Source organism: Typopeltis vanoorti, chromosome 2 (genome assembly GCF_054136105.1).
Source record: "Typopeltis vanoorti isolate ZY-2024b chromosome 2, IOZ_Tvanoo_1.0, whole genome shotgun sequence".
Lineage (NCBI taxonomy): Eukaryota > Metazoa > Arthropoda > Arachnida > Uropygi > Thelyphonidae > Typopeltis > Typopeltis vanoorti.
Genome location: NC_143550.1, coordinates 182418072 through 182437101, shown reverse-complemented (window position 1 = coordinate 182437101; position 19030 = coordinate 182418072). Strand labels below are relative to the sequence as shown.

Genomic DNA, 19030 nt, shown 5'->3' with positions numbered 1-19030 from the left:
TAATTGTGGCAGGTACAAATGAATTGAAAGGTGGTAAATTTTTTATGAGAGAGGACTTGAAAGTATTGTTAAAGGTAGCGAAAGAAAAGAGTGACAGAGTTAGAATGGTGAGTCTGTTGCCGCGGTATGACAGAGAGGAGTTTAGGTGGAGGGCCATAATTGCAAATGACATTATGCACAGGTTATGCAGACAGTGTGGTGTGGAATGAGTTTGACGGGCGAAAGGACTTATACAAGATGGATGGCCTGCATTTGAATAGACTTGGTGTGCGAAGACTGGAAAAAGTGTTGCTGAATGAAGTGAAAATGGATGTGCAGAACCAGGGAATCTAGAACTACCAAGGATGGGGGAGAGTGGATATGCAGACATCAGTGAGACAGTTGAGTGTAAAAATGTATATAATGTACCTGAACCAGCACTAAGGACAAAAAATGGGAATGGGACATTTAGAATAACGCATCAAGATAGGGGTGGGACAAAGGGATCACTGCATTTCATGTATACTAATGACAGGAGTATTAGGAACAAGAAGGAAGAATTTTTGGCCTTGATTGGCTCTTCCTGACCACAGGTTATTGGCATTAGTGAAACATGGCTGACGAAAGATGATATAGTTAGTGGGATAGAATGTGTAGGTTATAGTGTGTTTAGGAGGGCCAGAGAGAATAAAATGGGGGGAGGGGTGTTATTGATGATAGCTGATGAACTGCAGCCAAGGAGAATTGAAGTTGTATTGCAGGATAGTGAAAGGAGCTCATTTGAGGCTATTTGGTGAGAGATTGAGACTGGCAGAATAAAAAATACAGTTGGGTGCTGGTATAAACCAGGTGATGGAATAGATGGTGGAGATAGTATGCATAAACAAATTGATGAAATGAGTGGAAGGAGGGTAATTATTATGGGGGATTTTAATTATGGTAACATTGATTGAAAGGAGGAGAGGACACATGTGAGGAAGGAAATGGATTTTATTCAAATATTAAGGGATAACTATCTGAGACAGCATGTAATTGAAAATACTAGGGGTGTGAGAGTGCTTGACCTGGTAATAGCATCTCACAATTTGACCGTAATGAATATGACCACCTATTGGTGAGAGTGATCATAAGGTCTTGACCTGGGAGGTGGCTAAAGGTGTGGAATTTTTCATTAAGACAGGGTATATGTGGAATTATCATGCTGGCAAGTATGACAAGCTTAGGAGATTGCTTGGATCAGTGCCATGGCATGTACAACTGCAAGGGCTGGAAGTCGATAGAGCATGGGAAGTGGTCAAGGAGCATTTACAGGAGGTTATGGCTGATTGTATACCTAGGGTCCGAATAGTAAAACAAGTAGGGGTTAAATGGATGAATAACACCATTAAGCTTGAGCTGCAAAAAAAGAAACAACTGTAGAGGGAATTTAAAGAAAGGGGTGACCTGCAGGCACACGAACGGTATAAAGTGCATGCCAGAAGGGTAACGAGTGTGGTAAAAACAGCAAAAGCCGATTATGAAAGGAAACTAGCTATGCAAGCAAAAGAGAATCCCAAACAGTTCTTTCAATATGCTGCTAGCAAGAAAAAAACTGTACATGGCAAAATGATTTTAAGGAATGACGATGGTAAGGAGGTCACTGAACCAGTCGATATAGTGGAGTTATTGAGCACTTTGCAAAAGTATATCATCCAGGTGGTGACATTGAAAAAATGAAGGAGCCATTAGTTTATGGGAATTGTGATGAATGAAGTGGAGGTGAATAGTCTATTACAGAACCTTAATGTGAATACATCTGTGGGATTGGATGGTATACTGGCAAGGGTCTTGCGTGAAGCGGCTAAGGAATTATCAGTGCCCTTGACCATGTTGTTTAATCTGAGTCTCGGGTCTGGTTTAGTCCCGAAGGCGTGGAAAGAGGGGAAAATAGTTTCACTGCATAAAGGAGGATCCAAGACTATGGTTGCAAATTACCGACCGATCAGCATATCAGGAGTTGTCAAGGTCTTGGAGAAAGTAGTCAAGAGAAAAATACAGGAATGGATTGATTAAAATGAGATACTGTACCGGGGACAGCATGGCTTTGTAAAGGGTAGATCATGCCTGAGTAACTTGCTCAAGTTTTATAACAAGGTGACGGCTGAACTGGATAAGGGAAATGGGTTTACAGTGATACTTCTGGACCTGGCAAAGGCGTTTGACAGGATACCACATGGAATTCTAATCCGTAAACTACAACATATGGGAATGGATATAGGGTTGGTGAGATGGATAGGTGGGTGGTTGATGGAGAGATATCAAAGAGTGGAGTCCAAAAGACAGCCTGTGACTAGTGGGGTGCTGCAGGGTTCTGTTCTTGGACAACTGCTGTTTAATATGTTCATTAACGATATAGGGAAGGATCTAAGTGGAACAGTTCATTTGTTCACTGATGATGCAAAGTTGGGGAGGGCGATAGTGAATGCAGAAGACGTCAAAGTCTTGCAGGATGACTTGGATAGATTGGAGTTCTGGGCTAAAGAGAATGGATGTCAATTTAATGTGACAAAATGTAAGGTTATGCATTTTGGGGTGAAAAGATTAGCAGCAGTATACCACATGGGTGCAACTGTACTCCAAGAGATTGATGAGGCCAGGGACTTGGGAGTGTTGGTGGATAGGGAGATGAAGTTTAGGGAGCACATTGCAAAAGTAGCTAAATCAGCTCATCAACTCACTTGGTTGTTGAAAAATACCTTAACGAGCAGAGACAAGCAAGTTATTGTACCTCTGTACCGAGCCTTGATAAGACCTCATGTTGACTACTGTGCCCAGATTTGGTCACCTCGGTTCCTTCTTGATGGGGAGGAGGTGGAGAGGATCCAGAGGCGAGTGACTAAGATGATAGCAGGTCTATGGAATGAACCATATGAGAACAGGTTGAAGATTTATGGGTTGCAGAAACTGGTTGATAGGCGGAAAAGGGGAGATATGATTGAGACATTCAAATTGCTAAAAGGATTCTATAAGATTAATTCAGAGGATATTTTTGAGATCAGGACTGGTGGTGGGAGAACTAGGGGACACCTATGGAAGCTGGGCAAGAGTGTGGTTAGCAGTGGTTTTAGAGCTAGGTTCTTTACTTTTAGAGTGGTAAATGAGTGGAATAAGCTGCCAGAGTCTGTTGTGGGTGCTATTGACAGTGAGCGAGTTCAAGGCAAGGTATGATAGATACTGTGAGAATGTCGTATAGTTGTGTGGACATGATGTTTAGGGCCTCCCTCGATAAGTCTAAGGACTCCCTGCAGTAGCCCGAAAATAATAATAATAATTTTATCTTTACTTTATATCTTTATACTCATTCACTCATTTGTTTTATTATTAACTTATTCACTTGTACTTATTTATCTTCTTACTTACTCAAACTTTACTCATCTAAAATCCTACTCACTGTGCTATTGTTATATCTTCTTTTTCTTTTAATATAGAAAGTAAAAGAAGATATTGTTATATCTTCTTTTACTTTCTATATTGATATATAATATACTAATATGCTTCCCTAAGAATGCCTTACTTAACTCCGCCTAAGAATGCTTCCTTTTTGGACACTGGCAAATTTATTTTTTATTGCTGCGCCAGCCATAGTCCTATATTAAAGGCTTATTCAAAATTCAGGGAATATTCCTAGGTTAATTGGCATTCATTCTAATATACACTAAATAGATACTGGTTCTAATTTCAGTGATGGCCAATAATCTATTTTACTCTAACACTCTCACTAAATTCCCTCCTGCTATGGTTCTAAATTTTTTGCAAGTGGTAATTTGAATTCTCGAATCAAGCATGAATCAGGCATATACAACAAAACATGTTTATTGGAACAAATTACACTTTACTGCTATAATTGGAATATGATACTAAGCTTTTCAAAATCTCTTGCTAAGTTAGTTACTCAATACTAATTTAACAGAACACTCGTAGATTACCTGGGTAATCTCACACAATCTATGAAGCATTAAAACTAGCTAATTATGTTACTCTAAATCAAACTCTTATTTCATGCTACATTAAAATACATTTCACAACCCGTTACTATTCTGGTAAAAATCATCTAGAAATTTCTAAATTCACACATATTCTCAGTCACATGCAGCTAAAGTTTCACTCTTGACATTTCTTTGTTCATCAGAAGTACTCGATCTCAAATTACAAATCCTTATTATAGTCCACTATGAATTGTCCAATTAATATGATCTAATACTAAATTCTGTCTCATTCAAACATACAATAAAGGTCTTTACATTACCCAATCTTTTTCTTCCGAAAGTCTGTTAACGGCCACGTGTGTTCTGGTCCTCTTTCGATCGGTTGCTTCTGCAATGGGCTTACAACTATGCCATCCATTTTACATTCTTCCCGGACTCGAACTTCTCACTGCCTCAATACAGCACATTCTCTGCTCCTACATGAGTGGGACAGCCCTCTCGCTCGTCCCTACTCCGTCTGCTAGTCAGGAATCCTCAAAGTGAAGTCGGGAACAACCAGAAAAAAGCCCTGCATTATTGTGCGCATTCGCTTATATTTTGTCCCTTCTTTCCCATACGACCCTTTGTCTTCATGCCCCTAAGGTGATCCTCCAAGTCCTAGCTGCTGTTAGGTGCTGTATTCCAGGAATCCCGCTTGTGTCATATTCCTCGTATGTTGTAGCTGACGGCATTACGGCCAATACGTGCATATGTAACTCGACCTTTGCACTCGTACTCTTAACTTCTTTGGTGACTTATTAAGTTTAAGACAGCTTAATGGGACAAGATTATACTACAATTTCCTTATTAAAATTCAATAATCCTATAATGCTTCAGTTTAACTTTCAACTACAAGGTTTTTCTAGTACGATTTACATGTTATTATATAAATTCCTTTACAACAAAATTCAGAACTGTGTGCTGTCAACCAGGTATTATCTGAGTTAGCCAAATTCTTATGTTAGATTCTGAATGAATAATTTCTAAAAAAATCATCCATTCAGGATCTAACAGTGATTTGATGATGATGATATATACAATTATTATGAATAATTTTTTTTGTCCCACCCACTGTTAATTATAACAAATTTGGTATCATGGATGAACTAAGAATTAAATAATCTAAAATCTCTCCCAAAACCAAACGTTAAAGTTTTTCGTTCTACCTAAACCTCCATGTGGGGTTATAATGTGACTACATTATGAAAGTCATCCGCTACCAAATGAATTTCACATATATCTGTCCTGTAGCCAGTTACATCAGAGATGCTATCTAAGCTCATTTTAGATCAAACTAATTAGAATAATTAAAATTTAATTAATTAATAAAATCATGTGCCTTTTCTGTGGAAGCTACACTCTTATCAAAAGTTAGCATCTGCTTATCCTACAGATTATAACATCAACAGTGTAATGTGATACCAAGTTATTTCCATTATTAATGGCTTCTCCTTTTCTTTTATAGTCTTTTTCTTTTCACAAATGTTCTAATCAAAAATACAATCTTTTTCTTACTGAACAAGTCTCTTCCTGACTCTCTCTCTTTGCCCTGTATTACATTCTGGTTATGTTGGCTGGCAAAAAAATTTTCCCTACAAAAATAAGATAGCACATTCATAGGCTCATCACTACCCTCCCCAAACTCTGCTAACTTTTTATTTGGAAGCCTTTGTGCAACACGTTCTAGATTTCTTTACTTTAAAACCTACAGTTTGGGTTAGATAGGTTGACAATGTTTTTGTTATCATTCTATTGTTTATTGCACCTTGTATGTGTTATCATGCTTCTTGTTTTATTTTTCAGGTTTTTGATGATGCTTATAAATCTCAGTTGAGTTGTATTTTAGTTGACAACATTGAAAGGTTGTTAGGTAAGTTAAGCAAAATATCTTTTTCAAAGCAGAGATTTTTATTTATTAATATTTCACATAAATTCCAGTAGTATGATTTAAATTATTTTTTATATTGTTTACAAAGAAAATTAATTTCATTTTCCTTTAAAATTTTGGATATGTTCTAGATTTCCATCATCATCAACTTCTAGACATTTGCTCTAAGAGAATGTACAGGTTATTATAATAGTACTTCATAAAACTCATGTCATTACCAACTTCCTTAAGACAATTTTTATTGCAAATGCCTAATATGCATCTTCAACGGATGTAAAGGGTGCTATGATGTCACATGAAAAGTTGAAGTCATTACTATCTTTCTCTCAACAATTTTCCTCCAAATTAATCTTCTCTGTCAGGACTCCATCCAATATCATATCTTTTTTATTCTGGTCTTCTAAGGTCTTCACTTTTTATTGTAACAATCTATCTAGATCTTGATTTCCTCTAGGTCTTTTTCCTGCCATCCTGCCAAAAGACGCTTGTTTTGCTAACCTTTCCTTTCCCATTCTATTCAAGTGACCATACTACAAGAGATTAGCTCTGTTCATCCATTTTGAAATGCTAACAATGCCAAGTTCTTTCCTAATATCCTCATATTTAATATAGTTCTGCCATTGATATCATCTAGAAATCACAGAACTTCATATATGTGATCTCCAGTCTTTGATCAACTTTTTTTATTTCTAACTCAGCTCTTTAAATTGGTATTGAACACTGTCTTGTATACAACTAGTGTTATGGCCAAATTTCTCTTTTATTCTATATAAATTTATTCGGTTGACTCCCTACCATACCAGTTGTTCTAATTCTGTTGTCTATTTCCATATTTAATTTTTGCCATCTTCACTAAAAATTGTGCCTAAATAGCTGAAATGCTTTTCTTCTTCTATAGCTTCTCCATTCAGGATAAAGTTCATCTTTTCTATCTTCTGCCTATTTTCATATATTTTAAACTTTGAAAGAGGCTATTAGATTAAGATGAGACTGGAACAGATCATAAGGTTTTCTTCTTCTTCCTTTTTCCCTCTTTTACCTTGCAGTGTCAAGGATTTTCTAGTCATTTAACTGCAACTGTACACAAGTATAAGGTGGTTAGCCCTATGCCTCCTGGTGTATCCTATGTCTGTAAAAGTGTCGAGTTCTCAAGGCTGGTTTTCTGCTTGCGGGATGAAAAACCCCAGATAAACTGGGGAGAAAAATCCTGCAGTTCATGCCCAAGATTGGCTAACTTGGCTGTGTCTGAGAAAGATCCTAAGGTCATCACGTCAGTGACAGGAATTGAACCTAAGACACTCCTTTTCCAGGCATATGGTTGTGAAGTGCATAGCCACTTGGATAACTGTGCGGACAGATAAAGGCTCATCATGTCATAGATGGGAATCGAACCCAGGTTTTTTGGATCAAAGGGCTTTGTCTATACTGACTGAGCTACGGGGACTCATCCTAAGGTCTATATCCATATTATTTAGTGTCCTGATGATGTTTATTTTCCTAGTTTTTTTATATATTTCTGGTTTTCTTTCCAAATTTATTCAGTTTATTTAGGAGTATATGCATAAAACAAAGAGCTAAAATTAATATCTCCAATTTCAATATCAGGTTTATTGCCATCTTGCATCATAATGTGATCCATATAGGTGAAGATAATATGTACCTTTGTCTTGCACCTGATTTAATATGAAACCATCTCTCTGTACTTCCTTGAATTCTAACTGCTGACTTACAACTCATATATAGACTGATGAACAAAACTTAAATACAGATCTTATTATATTTCCATGATGTCTCAACTATTTGCCTTGAAGTAAAACTTTGATTCTAACAGCTTCTGTTCAGCTTGCACTTAGCTTGTTATTATCCAAGTTTCTCTTCCACAATTTTTCTTAGGCTTTTTTAAATATGCTTGCATAAATCCTGCCTGGAATACTCAGTAAGGAAATTACTTTGTAAATCTCACATTGTTTTATTTCCCTTTTTATAGATGGTTGTATGAGAATTCTACTCCAATTATCTGGGATTCAACCCTGTGCCTAGGACATCTGAATTATGCAGTGTAGCCACTGAAAAACTTTTATATCTTCATATCTGAGCATTTCTGTCAGATATCTACTCCAGCTGCTTTTCCACATATCATGCTTTTGATAGTTTTTTCCTGCATCAAGTCTTGAATGTACACCGCTTGAATAAAAGTCAACTGACACCTTTGTGTGATGAATAGACAGCCATGATGTCCACTTGAATAAGATGTAGGACCTCCTTTCACTGCAGTGACTACAGCAATCCTGCAGGGAATACTTTTCACAAGCGATTAATGGGAATTTTGAACCATTCTTCCTGTAGGTAATTAATGAAGTCCTGGACTGTTGTGGGGGTGGACATCCCTTGAACCCCAGCTGATGATGCAGTTATAGCAGCAGCCTTATGATACAGTGCATTTCTTGCTGAAAGAAACAGTGGTCATTTCTGTAGAAACAGTGCAACGTAGGGAGTATTGCATTGTCAGGATGTTCAGATACCTCTCGGAGTTTAATGTTTGTGGCACCACAAACAGAGGTCTGAGGCAAAACCAGGAAAAACAGGACCATACCATCACACTGCCACCTCAGAATTTCATGGTTGGGATTATGTACTCCTGTAAGAGCGTGCATAATCCCAACCATCAATTGCGTGTGTGGCAGATGCCTAGCATTCATCAGGCATCTGCCACACTCACACCCATCCATCTGCTCAAAAGAGGGCATAGCGTGATTCGTCACTCCCTAACACAGCTTTCCAATCTTCCATGTCTCACTGTATATGCTCTTTGCACAGCTGTATGTTTGTTTGGGTAATATGAAGCTTGCATATTGCGATCCACCATGGAAACCCACGTTGTGAGCTTCAGTTCCAAATGTTTTTGAGCATATTCATGTTCCAGTTGATGCACTGAACTATGCAATAAACATGTCAGCTAACAAATGGTGGTTTTTACATGTTATTCTTTGTAGCTCCCTATTTTCACATTTGATGAGTGTGGTCGGTAGCACTTGCAGTTCACTCCCTTTGCTTCTATCTTAGTATAGTATAGTATCACTGATTGTTGACCTGCGATTGCCCAATTTGCCAACCAGATAGGCCTGAAACATGGCATCCTATCATAACACATCTTTCAAACTCCATCAGTTCCCTTCTCACTGCTATTTCACCCAGATAATGTTGCACTGTCTTGGTAACATAATATACTTCCAATTTATATTGACTACAAACATTTGACTTGCTACATGATGTGATGTGCCTTGCCCATGTCTGTTGACTTTTTTCTACCACTGTTCTGTATCTTCTTGTTTTATTCAATAATCATTTATTTAAAGTAATTACTCCAGATGTCTAGAATATATTTATCTTCAGTTCTCATTTTCCTTTACCATCTGTTAATGCATTTACACTCTCTTTCCTCTATTTCTAAGCTTTTTCAATAGTCTGCAGACATTTTTATACTTTTGTTATTCATCTTCTATATATTCTTCCCAGGGGTGCTTAAGGGTTAAAGCTGTATAACTGAGAAGAGACTGCATAGCCTTTAAAGGAATGCAGAGAACCGACCAGGGCTTCTGACCTAAGGTCCAATCCTCACCTTCTCGTAGTGCACCCTGTTAGGTATCTATCTGGATACTGAATGAACTATCCGGATACTGGATGGGCTGGCAATTTGTTATTTAGCCGACCAAATTGTATTCTTAATGTTTAAACTACAACGTAAAATGATAGTACAACGTAATAAATTTCATGCTGTCCTGGTTAAACAACGCCTCCATTGTTTTTGCCAGGGAACCCGAGAAACAGTGAAAATCTAGCTACTGGAACAAATCCTGAAACACATCCCAACTCAACATCATCAGACTCCAGGATTGGTAATATCAACATAAGAAGCCTGAATGCAAAAAAATGGAACTAGCAGAAGAATTTGGATAAGTATCAGATTTACATGATAGGGATGACTGAAACAAAAACTGGTGAGATTTTTTTAAGCAATAAACACAAAATGTTATATTCAACAATAACAATCAGAGAAAAGGAGTAGCTATAGTATTCAACAATAAATACAAGGCTAATCGTCTTGAATGGCAGGCAGTATCAAGTAGAGTGATGAGGGCAGATATCAGAACTGGACAATAAGACTTATTTGTACCTATGGCCCCACAGAAGGTTCTACTAAAGTAGAAGTAAAATTTTTTGATGCTTTAGAGAAAGCATCTGACACAATGAAGGAAAAGGTGGTCCTTGTTGGGGATCTAAATAGCAAAGTAGCAAATGATTGTCAGACATACAAAAATATTTTGGGAAAATTTGGAGAAAAGAGCACAGCTAATAATAATGGCAAATACTTTTTGGATTTCTGCTCAGGACATGGACTGGTTATTATTGGCACCTGAGTGTACAGAGCATTTGAAATTGGAAGTGATCATCATTTAGTCTTGAGGAGGAAATTGAATTTCATATTGAAAAGAGGAACATGCAAGAAAGTTTTAAAATGAATAAAAGTTTTTTTGAGCAGCTCTCAGATGTGAACTGTATACAAAAATACACAAACATTATTGAAGAAAAAATGAAAGAGTTTGAGAACAGGAACGAAACCTTGGAGATTCAGTGGCAAGCCCTGAAGAAAACATTGATTGATTCATCCAGAGAGGCATGTGGTGAAGTTGTCTGTATGGATAGAAATATCAGAACTCCATGGTGGAAACAGGAAGTTAAAGAGGCAGTGAAAGAATAGAAGAAAGCATATCAAAAGTTCCTTTCAAATAAGTCAGCTTGTTCTCTTAGAGAATACAGAGAGAAATGTAAGAAAGCTAAACACTGTGTAAAACTAGCTAAACAAAAGTCATGAGAGGACTTTGATGAGATAAAACAGGAGAAAGAGGGTTGATATGATTGAGACTTACAAACTTATGAAAGGGTCATACAGGATTTCAGTAGATGGAATTTTCATTCTATGTCGGTTGGGGAAAGGACACGACGGCATCCATAGAAGTTGAGAATGAATGCTGTCAAGAAGGGGCTTAATGCTAGATTTTTCTCTCATAGAGTAGTATGTGATTGGAATGGATTGCCACTGGATGTTGTGTGCGCAAGCAGTGTGAATGAATTCAAGAACAAGTAAAATATCTGGTGCATGAAGTAAGCCCTCCCTTGATGAGTTCCTAACTCCCTGGAGGTCTCTCTTAATAATAATAATTATTGTTTGCATTTGTACTTTTTCATGTTGTCATTTTGTGTTCTTTATGTATGTTTCCTGTTGATTGTTTTATTTCCTGCTATTGCATCATCAAATTCCTGACGTACTCTCAAGGGGTGTAGAGAATATGATAGTACTACATGAAAAACTTACATCATTACTAACTTCCTATCTACAATTTTCCTCCAAATCAATCTGTTACCTGTGAAGACTCCAACATTATCAGATTTTATATTTCTGTCTTCTGAGACACATTTTACTGTATCAATCCACCTATATCGTGGTCTTCCTCTGGATCTTTTTTCTGAAAACCTGGCAAAGAACACTTGTTTTGCTAATCTTTCCTCTCCATTCTATTTAAGTGACCATACCACCTGAGATTAGCTCTACTAACACATTCCTGGATGCTAACAATATTAAGTTCTTTCTTAATATCCTCGTTTTTAATATGGCATTGCCACTGATGCCATTTGTTCACACCTCTAATCTTTCTCAGGACTCTCATATCTGCGGTCTCTAATCATTTGTCAAGTGTTTTATTTCTAACTCAGCTCCGTAAGTTAAAATTGATTTGAACACTGTCTTGTATACAGCTAATTTAGTGTTTTGACTAATTTCTCTCTTATTCTATATAAATTTATTCACCTACCATGACAGCTTTTGATTCTGTTGTCTATTTCCATATTTATTTTACCATCTTTACTAAAATTCGTGGGTCTTTTTCCTACCAACCTGGCAAAGAACACTTGTTTTGCTAATCTTTCCTCTCCCATTCTGTTTAATTGACCATATCACCTGAGATTAGCTCTGCTAATACATTCCTGGATACTAACAATATTAAGTTCTTTCCTAATATCCTTCTTTTTAATGTGATGTTGCCATTTATGCCATCTGTTTATACCTATAATCTTTCTCAAGACTCTTCAAGTATTTTATTTCTGAACCAGCTCTCAGATCCATAAGTTAAAATGAACTTGACTTACTTTTTCTCTTATCTAGGTGCTATCAGCCCAGTGGGACTTTTGGACTCAACCACCATGTGACGCCACTGGGCACTTTCCTCTGCAACTATCCGCCACATTTTGGTCTCCGGCCCGACAACCTGCAGGTCCTCCTCCTCCTGATCTGCCCATTTTCTTCTCGGTCTCCCTGATCAGGGTCGGGCCTCCCACACTTGTCTCACAGTTCTTTCGGGGCCCATATGATGCAGGTATCCCAGCCACTGAAGACACTGGGATTGCAGCTCCATCAGGATGTCTGCCGGGGTGTACTCTGTCTACCATGACCCCTCCATAGATATGTCGTAGCGTCTTGTTCTCGAATACTCAAATGGTCAGCTTGCCTCACCGTGAAAGTCCACGCTTCAGCACCATAGAGGAGAACAGGTCTAATCAGAGTCTTGTATAGTCTCACCTTTGTAGTCTAAGACAATATATGTGAGGCAAAAGGGGGACGGACTTGGTTGTAGGCCACATTCGCGGCATTCACCCGACTCTGGACATAAGCTTCAACTTTGTTGTCTTCAGTCATGATAGATCCCAGGTACCTAAATTCCATCACCCTCTCAAACTGAGCAGCATGGCAACTCATGAAAAGGTACTTTGTCTCCATGGCATTTATCTTCAGGCCAACGTCTTCTGCAGCTTCCTCAGTGGCAGTAACCAATGCCGCTGCATCTTACCATTGATGCGCCATGACGTTCAGGTCGTCAGCATAGCCAAGAATCCTGACTTTGACCCCCCATGTCAATTCCACCCACCACTTGCTGTGTACTTCTAATAATTTTTCCAACACTAAATTGAAGAGAATCAGAGAAAGCCCATCACCCTGCTTCATGCCGGTCTGTACTTGAAACGGGTCTGGCAGGTCACCTTCTGCTTTCACTCTTGCCCTCAAACCAGCCAGACACACACACACCTGCACCATTTTTCGAAGTTTTTGAGGAATTCCCAGTTCTTCTCCACATTTTTGGGCATATAATTGAGTCATAGGCTTTAGAAAAGTCTATGAATATATTATGGACTTCCCGGTTATATTCCCAGCACTTTACAAAAACTTGGCGAAGAGTTGGTCTATTGTAGAACAGGATCTCCTGAAACCCGTCTGGTAGTCACCAGGAAACTCTTCTGCATATGGTGTGAGGCGCATTAACATGATGTTAGACAGCACCTTGTAGCCAGTCGTCAACAGTGGGATACCCCTATAGTTGCCATATTGAGACTTATCTCCTTTCTTACATACAGGGGTGATCAGTGACTCCTTCCACTCGTCCAGCAGTCATTCTTCTCACCAGAGCAACAAGATGAGCCGGTGCAACTGATCCAGCAGGACATGCCTGCCATTCTTCAGTAGCTCCACCAGAATGCAGTCCACTCGTGGTGTCTTATTATTTTTCAGCATACGAAAGCACGAGTAATCTCACTAAGTATCAGCTCTTCGATATATGGTTCAGCAGTTTGGTAAGGAATATGGTTCTCCAGTATTGATGTTCAGCTAGTTCTCAAAATATCTACACCACTGAACGAGGGCACCTTTTGAGTTTGTTAGAAGATTTCCACTCTCATTTCTTATGGTTCCCGATTGTGTCTTGGCACCTTGCATGGCTTTAATCGTCTGATACATTTCCCGCCCATTATTCATCACCCTATTTCTCTCTATGCTGGCCACCTTCTCTTTAAGATAGTTTCACTTTTCCCTGCATAGACATGTATTCACCGCTCTTCTCACCCTCTCATATGCAGCCTTCTTCCTGTCCGCTAGGTAGTTCAATAGTGCTTCCCTTCATTTCACTACTTCTTTACACACTCTCTATTAAACCATGCCTTTCTTCTTCTCTTTCCCACAGTTCTCGAGGCAGCTGACACGACTGTATTTTTGATGGTATTCCACATCCCATCCGGATCACCCTCCTCCTCCTGTAGCTCATCAAAATGGTTCTGCAGCTCTAACTGGAAAGCCCGTAGGCTACCAAGTAGTGGTCGCTATCCCCTTCTGCTCCTCTAAAATTCCTCACGTCCAAGATGGAGCTGTGGTGGCGCCACTACACTAGTACATGATCTATTTGGTTAGCTATTCTACCGTCCGGAGATCTCCAGGTCTGCTTGTGGATGTCATTGTGCGCAAACATAGTGCTCTTTGCAAAGCATCCTGTAGCTGAGGTGAAACTCGCGTCAGGTCCCATTATTGTTGCACTCCTCATGTAGACTCTCACAACCCACGAAAGGGCGCCACCCACACTCTCTCCCTCAGTTTCATGTTGAAATCTCCCACCACTAACTTGATGTCATAAGATGGTAAATTAGCACAGGTACGCTCAAGCACTTCATAAAAACAATCTTTAGCTTCCTTCGAGCTCTCTTCCGTAGCCGCATAACAGTTCACAATAGATACATTTTGAAAATGTTCCTTAACTCTAATAATGCACAGCCGATTTCTTTCTCAACTGCTTCTAAGTATATTTGCATAAATCTTCCCTTGAACATTCAGTAGGGAAATACCTCTGTATTTCGCACATTCAGTTTTATTTCCCTTTTTTTGTATGTGGGTGCTATGAGAGTTCTACTCCAGTCATCTGGAATTTGTCCCTCTGTTCAGGCCATTTGAACTATGAAGTGAAGACTTTTATACCTCCATACTTGAGCACTTCAGGTTGAATATCATCTACTCCAGCTGCCTTTCCACATTTCAGATTTTGATGGCTTTTTCTACTTCAAGTATTATTATTATGTGACACGACTCATCGAGGGAGAGTGTGCCAACAGCATCAAATGATTTTCTCCCTTCCAACTACTAACCCGTGCTCAAACTTGCTTAACTTTTTGCATGAGCCATTAGTTGCAGAGGCTGTACCAATCAACCAACCTTTAGATATGTATTCCTGATTGCATGCCTGTTGAGTGTTTTTTATGACTGTGCTGTCACTGCTTGTTTCATTTCCAATTTTTCAAAGTAATTACTCCGTGCATCAAGGATTTCTTTTTCTCCAGTTTTCATCACCTTTATCATCTCTAATTCCTTTTACAGCACTCTTTCCTCCATTTCTGAGCTTTTTTCAGCTGCCTCCAGAATATTTTGCCACCTTCTTGATATTTATTTTCTATAATTCTTACCAAAGTCTTCCCATGACTTTTGTTTAGCTAGTTTTCACAGTGGTTAGCTTTCTTACTTTTGTCTCTGTATTCTCTAAGAGTACAAGCTAACTTATTTGATATGCTTTCCACTTTTCCTTCACTGCCTGCTTTAACTTTAACTGTGTCCACCATGGAGTTCTGATTTTTCTATCCTTGCAGACAACCTCACCACATGTCTCTCTGGTTGAATCAATCAATGCTTTCTTCAGGTCTTGCCACTGAATCTCCAAGGTTTGGTTCCTGTTCTCTAACTCTTTCATTTTTTCTTGAATAATGTTTGTATATTTTAGTATACGGTTCACATCTGAGAGCTGCTCAACTTTTATTTGTTTTAAAACTTACATGTTCTTCTTTTCAATATGAAATTTAATTTTATCCTTCTCAAGACTAAATGGTGGTCACTTCCAATTTCAAATCCTCTGTACACGCTGGTGTCCTGCACCAGTGAGGAAACATCACTATCAACAATAACATAGTCAGTGAAACATTTTTTATTCCCTCCTCTTCTCTCCATGTGAATTTGTGTGCATTTTGCATTTGCTTCTTAAATTGGAATAGGGTGGTTAGTATTTTTTCCCCTAAATTCACAATATGAAACCTTCCACTTTTAACTACTTCTATGGTCCCTGGGGGATTTGCTATAGTGAACATCGACTGTATATGTAAGATTCATATGAAACAAATATGTCAAGGCCGATGTCAACTCACTGGCACATTCCTTCATAATACGTGGTGATATATCATGTCCCTCAGCTTATTAACATCTCAATTTTTCTCAATTCCTCCATATACCTCTTGCTCACCCCAGTCACGCTCTCATCCTCATCATCCACTGCTCTCAAACTCCATGATGTCACATTCATAAGGATGAAAGACCTTTATGAACTGTTCATTAAATATCTCAGTTATATCCTCTGCAGTGGTTAATCTTATACTATTTTCTGCAATCAGTATCGTCCTTCCATAATTATTATCATTTTTTGCTGACTACATATCAAAAGAACTCCCTAGTTCTTTAACTAGTCTAATCTATAATCGAACAAGTTTCTCTGATACCACTTATTAGGTGTGACTTCTCCATACCTTGCTTGAGCATTTCATTTTTCTCCATACTCTTCCCATAAGAACAATCTTCAAATCCAACTGTTTTCCTCAGAATAGCGTTGCTAATTTAACATGTGGTGTGTAAGCCATGTTTTATTAGTACTTTGGCTATCTTTTCTGATGTAAGGAACAGGAATAGTGATGAATAGTTCTTTTGTTTTAGAGGAGAGAGGGAGAAGTAATGGGGCTATGTAGTAGTTTATCTATTTTGTAGGAATTGTAGTCATTGGCCAAGAAAGTATCTTCTCTTCTTCTCTTCCGTCTAAGACGGGTTGAGTCTTCTCTTGAGCAGGATCTTCCAGTCTTCTCTATTCCTTGCTGTTCGAAAAAGTTCCTTATATGTTCTGCATCCCAAGATATTCTTTATTAATTTCAGCCAGGTAATTCTTGGTCTTTCAAGAAAGTATGGCACAGAATAACAGTGAATAACATTCAACACCTAAGCAAGTTCTGTGGAAAGAGGCTGTATCATTAAAACAAATTGTTCTGGCTCTATGTGTATGTGTTTTTAGAATACCATACAGTTGAGCTGGATGATGATGTGATTGTTTATGTAGATATCTTCCTCTCTCTCTGTGTGTGTGTGTGTGTGTGTGTGTGCGCGTGCGCGTTGGCTTCTGTAAATGGAAAAAGATATATCATGAACCATTAGTCCACCTTTCACATGGTGGATCTTTTTTATAAATTAGTTCATTGGTGTTGTTAATACAGTTAAAATAAGTAATGAATAACATTCAACACCTAAGCTTGTCTATTAGTTTTAATACATTGGTCAGCCATGTATAAATACAAAATTTTTAGCCAATGTGTTCTTCTTGTATCAACTTATAATTGTAAAACATAAACGCTAAATGTGAAGGAAATTCAAAAATTAAAAATAACACAATTTAGTATGAAAAGAAGTATGCTTGGTATCACAAGACTGGATCACAAAAGGAATACATGGATAAGAAATCAAACCAAAATCTGTGACATCATAGAAAGAGTGAAATGGCAGTGGGCTGGGCATATTGCTTGAAGATAAGATCATTGATGGACAAAAGTACTGAATTGAATTCCACAGGAGGAAAAATGGCCATATTTGTCAACCAGAATCACGCTGGATTGATTATATCATCAGATTTGCAGGAGTGACATAGGTAAGAAAAGCCATTACAGACAGTTTGACTCATTTTGGAAAGTCCTTCATCCAGCAATGGATTGATAATGACTGATGATGATATAAAACATATATATGTTATACATTATTATTATCATCATTATTATTACGTGACATATCCAGGGAATCCAAAGACTCATCGAGGGAGGGCACCTACTCCACAACTCTATCTCCACCAATCAATCCACCAGCTAACAAACTGCAACTACACCAACAGCATCTACTGCCCCCACCATGACTAGTATTTTCATAGACAATCACAAACATCCATGCCCACAGCGGGATTCAAACCTGCAGCCTTTTTGGCTGGAGAGCAGATAAGCTAACCACTTGGCCAACCAGGCCAACATATAATATTAAGAAGTATAGTTCTTGATAGCATTTTCCCAGAGGCTGGGGTAGAAGGGGATTCAATGCACTTCTTTAAAAAGACATTCATATTTACGGGAACATCTGTGTAATAATTGAGTATCATCCCAGAGGTTTAGCTACTACTATTAGTGATTAATCCAGTGTGTGACATTTCTTGGCAGTGATGTAGGACTGATATTCAAAGATTCATTTAGAAACCAATCAGCTTGTTTGTCAAAAGTGAAATAATTTGCCGTTGTGTGGGACTGAATATACCAGCTAGCAGCAAAGGTTGATTTTTATCTTTTGGAGACATTATCATAGGGCTGATGGAATTAATAGACTTAATGTGGTAGGCATATTGAACTTCAAGATATGAGAAATACATTCTGAAGTACCTTTAATCTATTGGATTGTGATTCTGTGTCATCTCTCTTCCAGGAGGGTGGGAGGGGGGGGGGTCAGCAAAAAATGGTTGATGATTCTCTCTGTTTTGAAATTGTAGCCATTGAAAGTATAATTTCAAAACAGAGAAAATCATCAACCATTTTTTGCTGACCCCCCACCCTCCTGGAAGAGAGATGACACAGAATCACAATCCAATAGATTAAAGATTAATTTGATTGTAGAAATTTCTTTTTGAGTAGTTTGGATGATAAACATGATGATGAGCTCTTGAAGGGAGGCATTTAATAATACCATATTTCTGAGAGAGATGGTGAACAGAAGTGCAATGAATGTACTGACCTGGGTAGGATGGTTTGCAATAGCTGTTGATAAGGGACTATCTGTTTCTCTTTTTATAAGGACATCTAGGAAGGATAAAGTCCCATTTGATTCTCAGGTGAAGATTATTAATTTTTTTGTAAGTCTCATTCTTGATGTGATTTATTCTTATTAGTAAAAATATCCATATAGCAAAGCCATAATGGAAGGTTTTGAATCAAAAGAGTTTTATTTTTCTTTTCTTCCATTGTTTGAAGTAGAAATTGGGAATAATAGGAGGAATCAGAGAACTCATGGCCAATCCTTTCAATTTATTTGTAAAGATTTCATACCAGTTAAAATATCCAGAATTCATGATGAACATAAACAGGTTCAAAATACTCAATGGAAATTTTGAGGAGAAAAATTGTAAGTTGAGAGAGAGAGAGAAGGGAGATTCAAAAGAAAAATAAATTGTATGTAAGACCT

The 19030-nt window shown here is 38.1% G+C and overlaps 1 protein-coding gene across 1 annotated transcript in view; it reads left to right on the top strand.

Moving 5' to 3' along the window:
* The window catches only part of LOC150109712 (vesicle-fusing ATPase 2-like), a 408246-nt gene that overhangs the window by 304304 nt on the left and 84912 nt on the right, over positions 1-19030 (top strand). The window contains exon 16 of the mRNA XM_090403040.1: positions 5787-5853. Coding sequence (XP_090259166.1) covers positions 5787-5853 — 67 coding nt within the window. The remainder of the gene's footprint in view (positions 1-5786; positions 5854-19030) is intronic.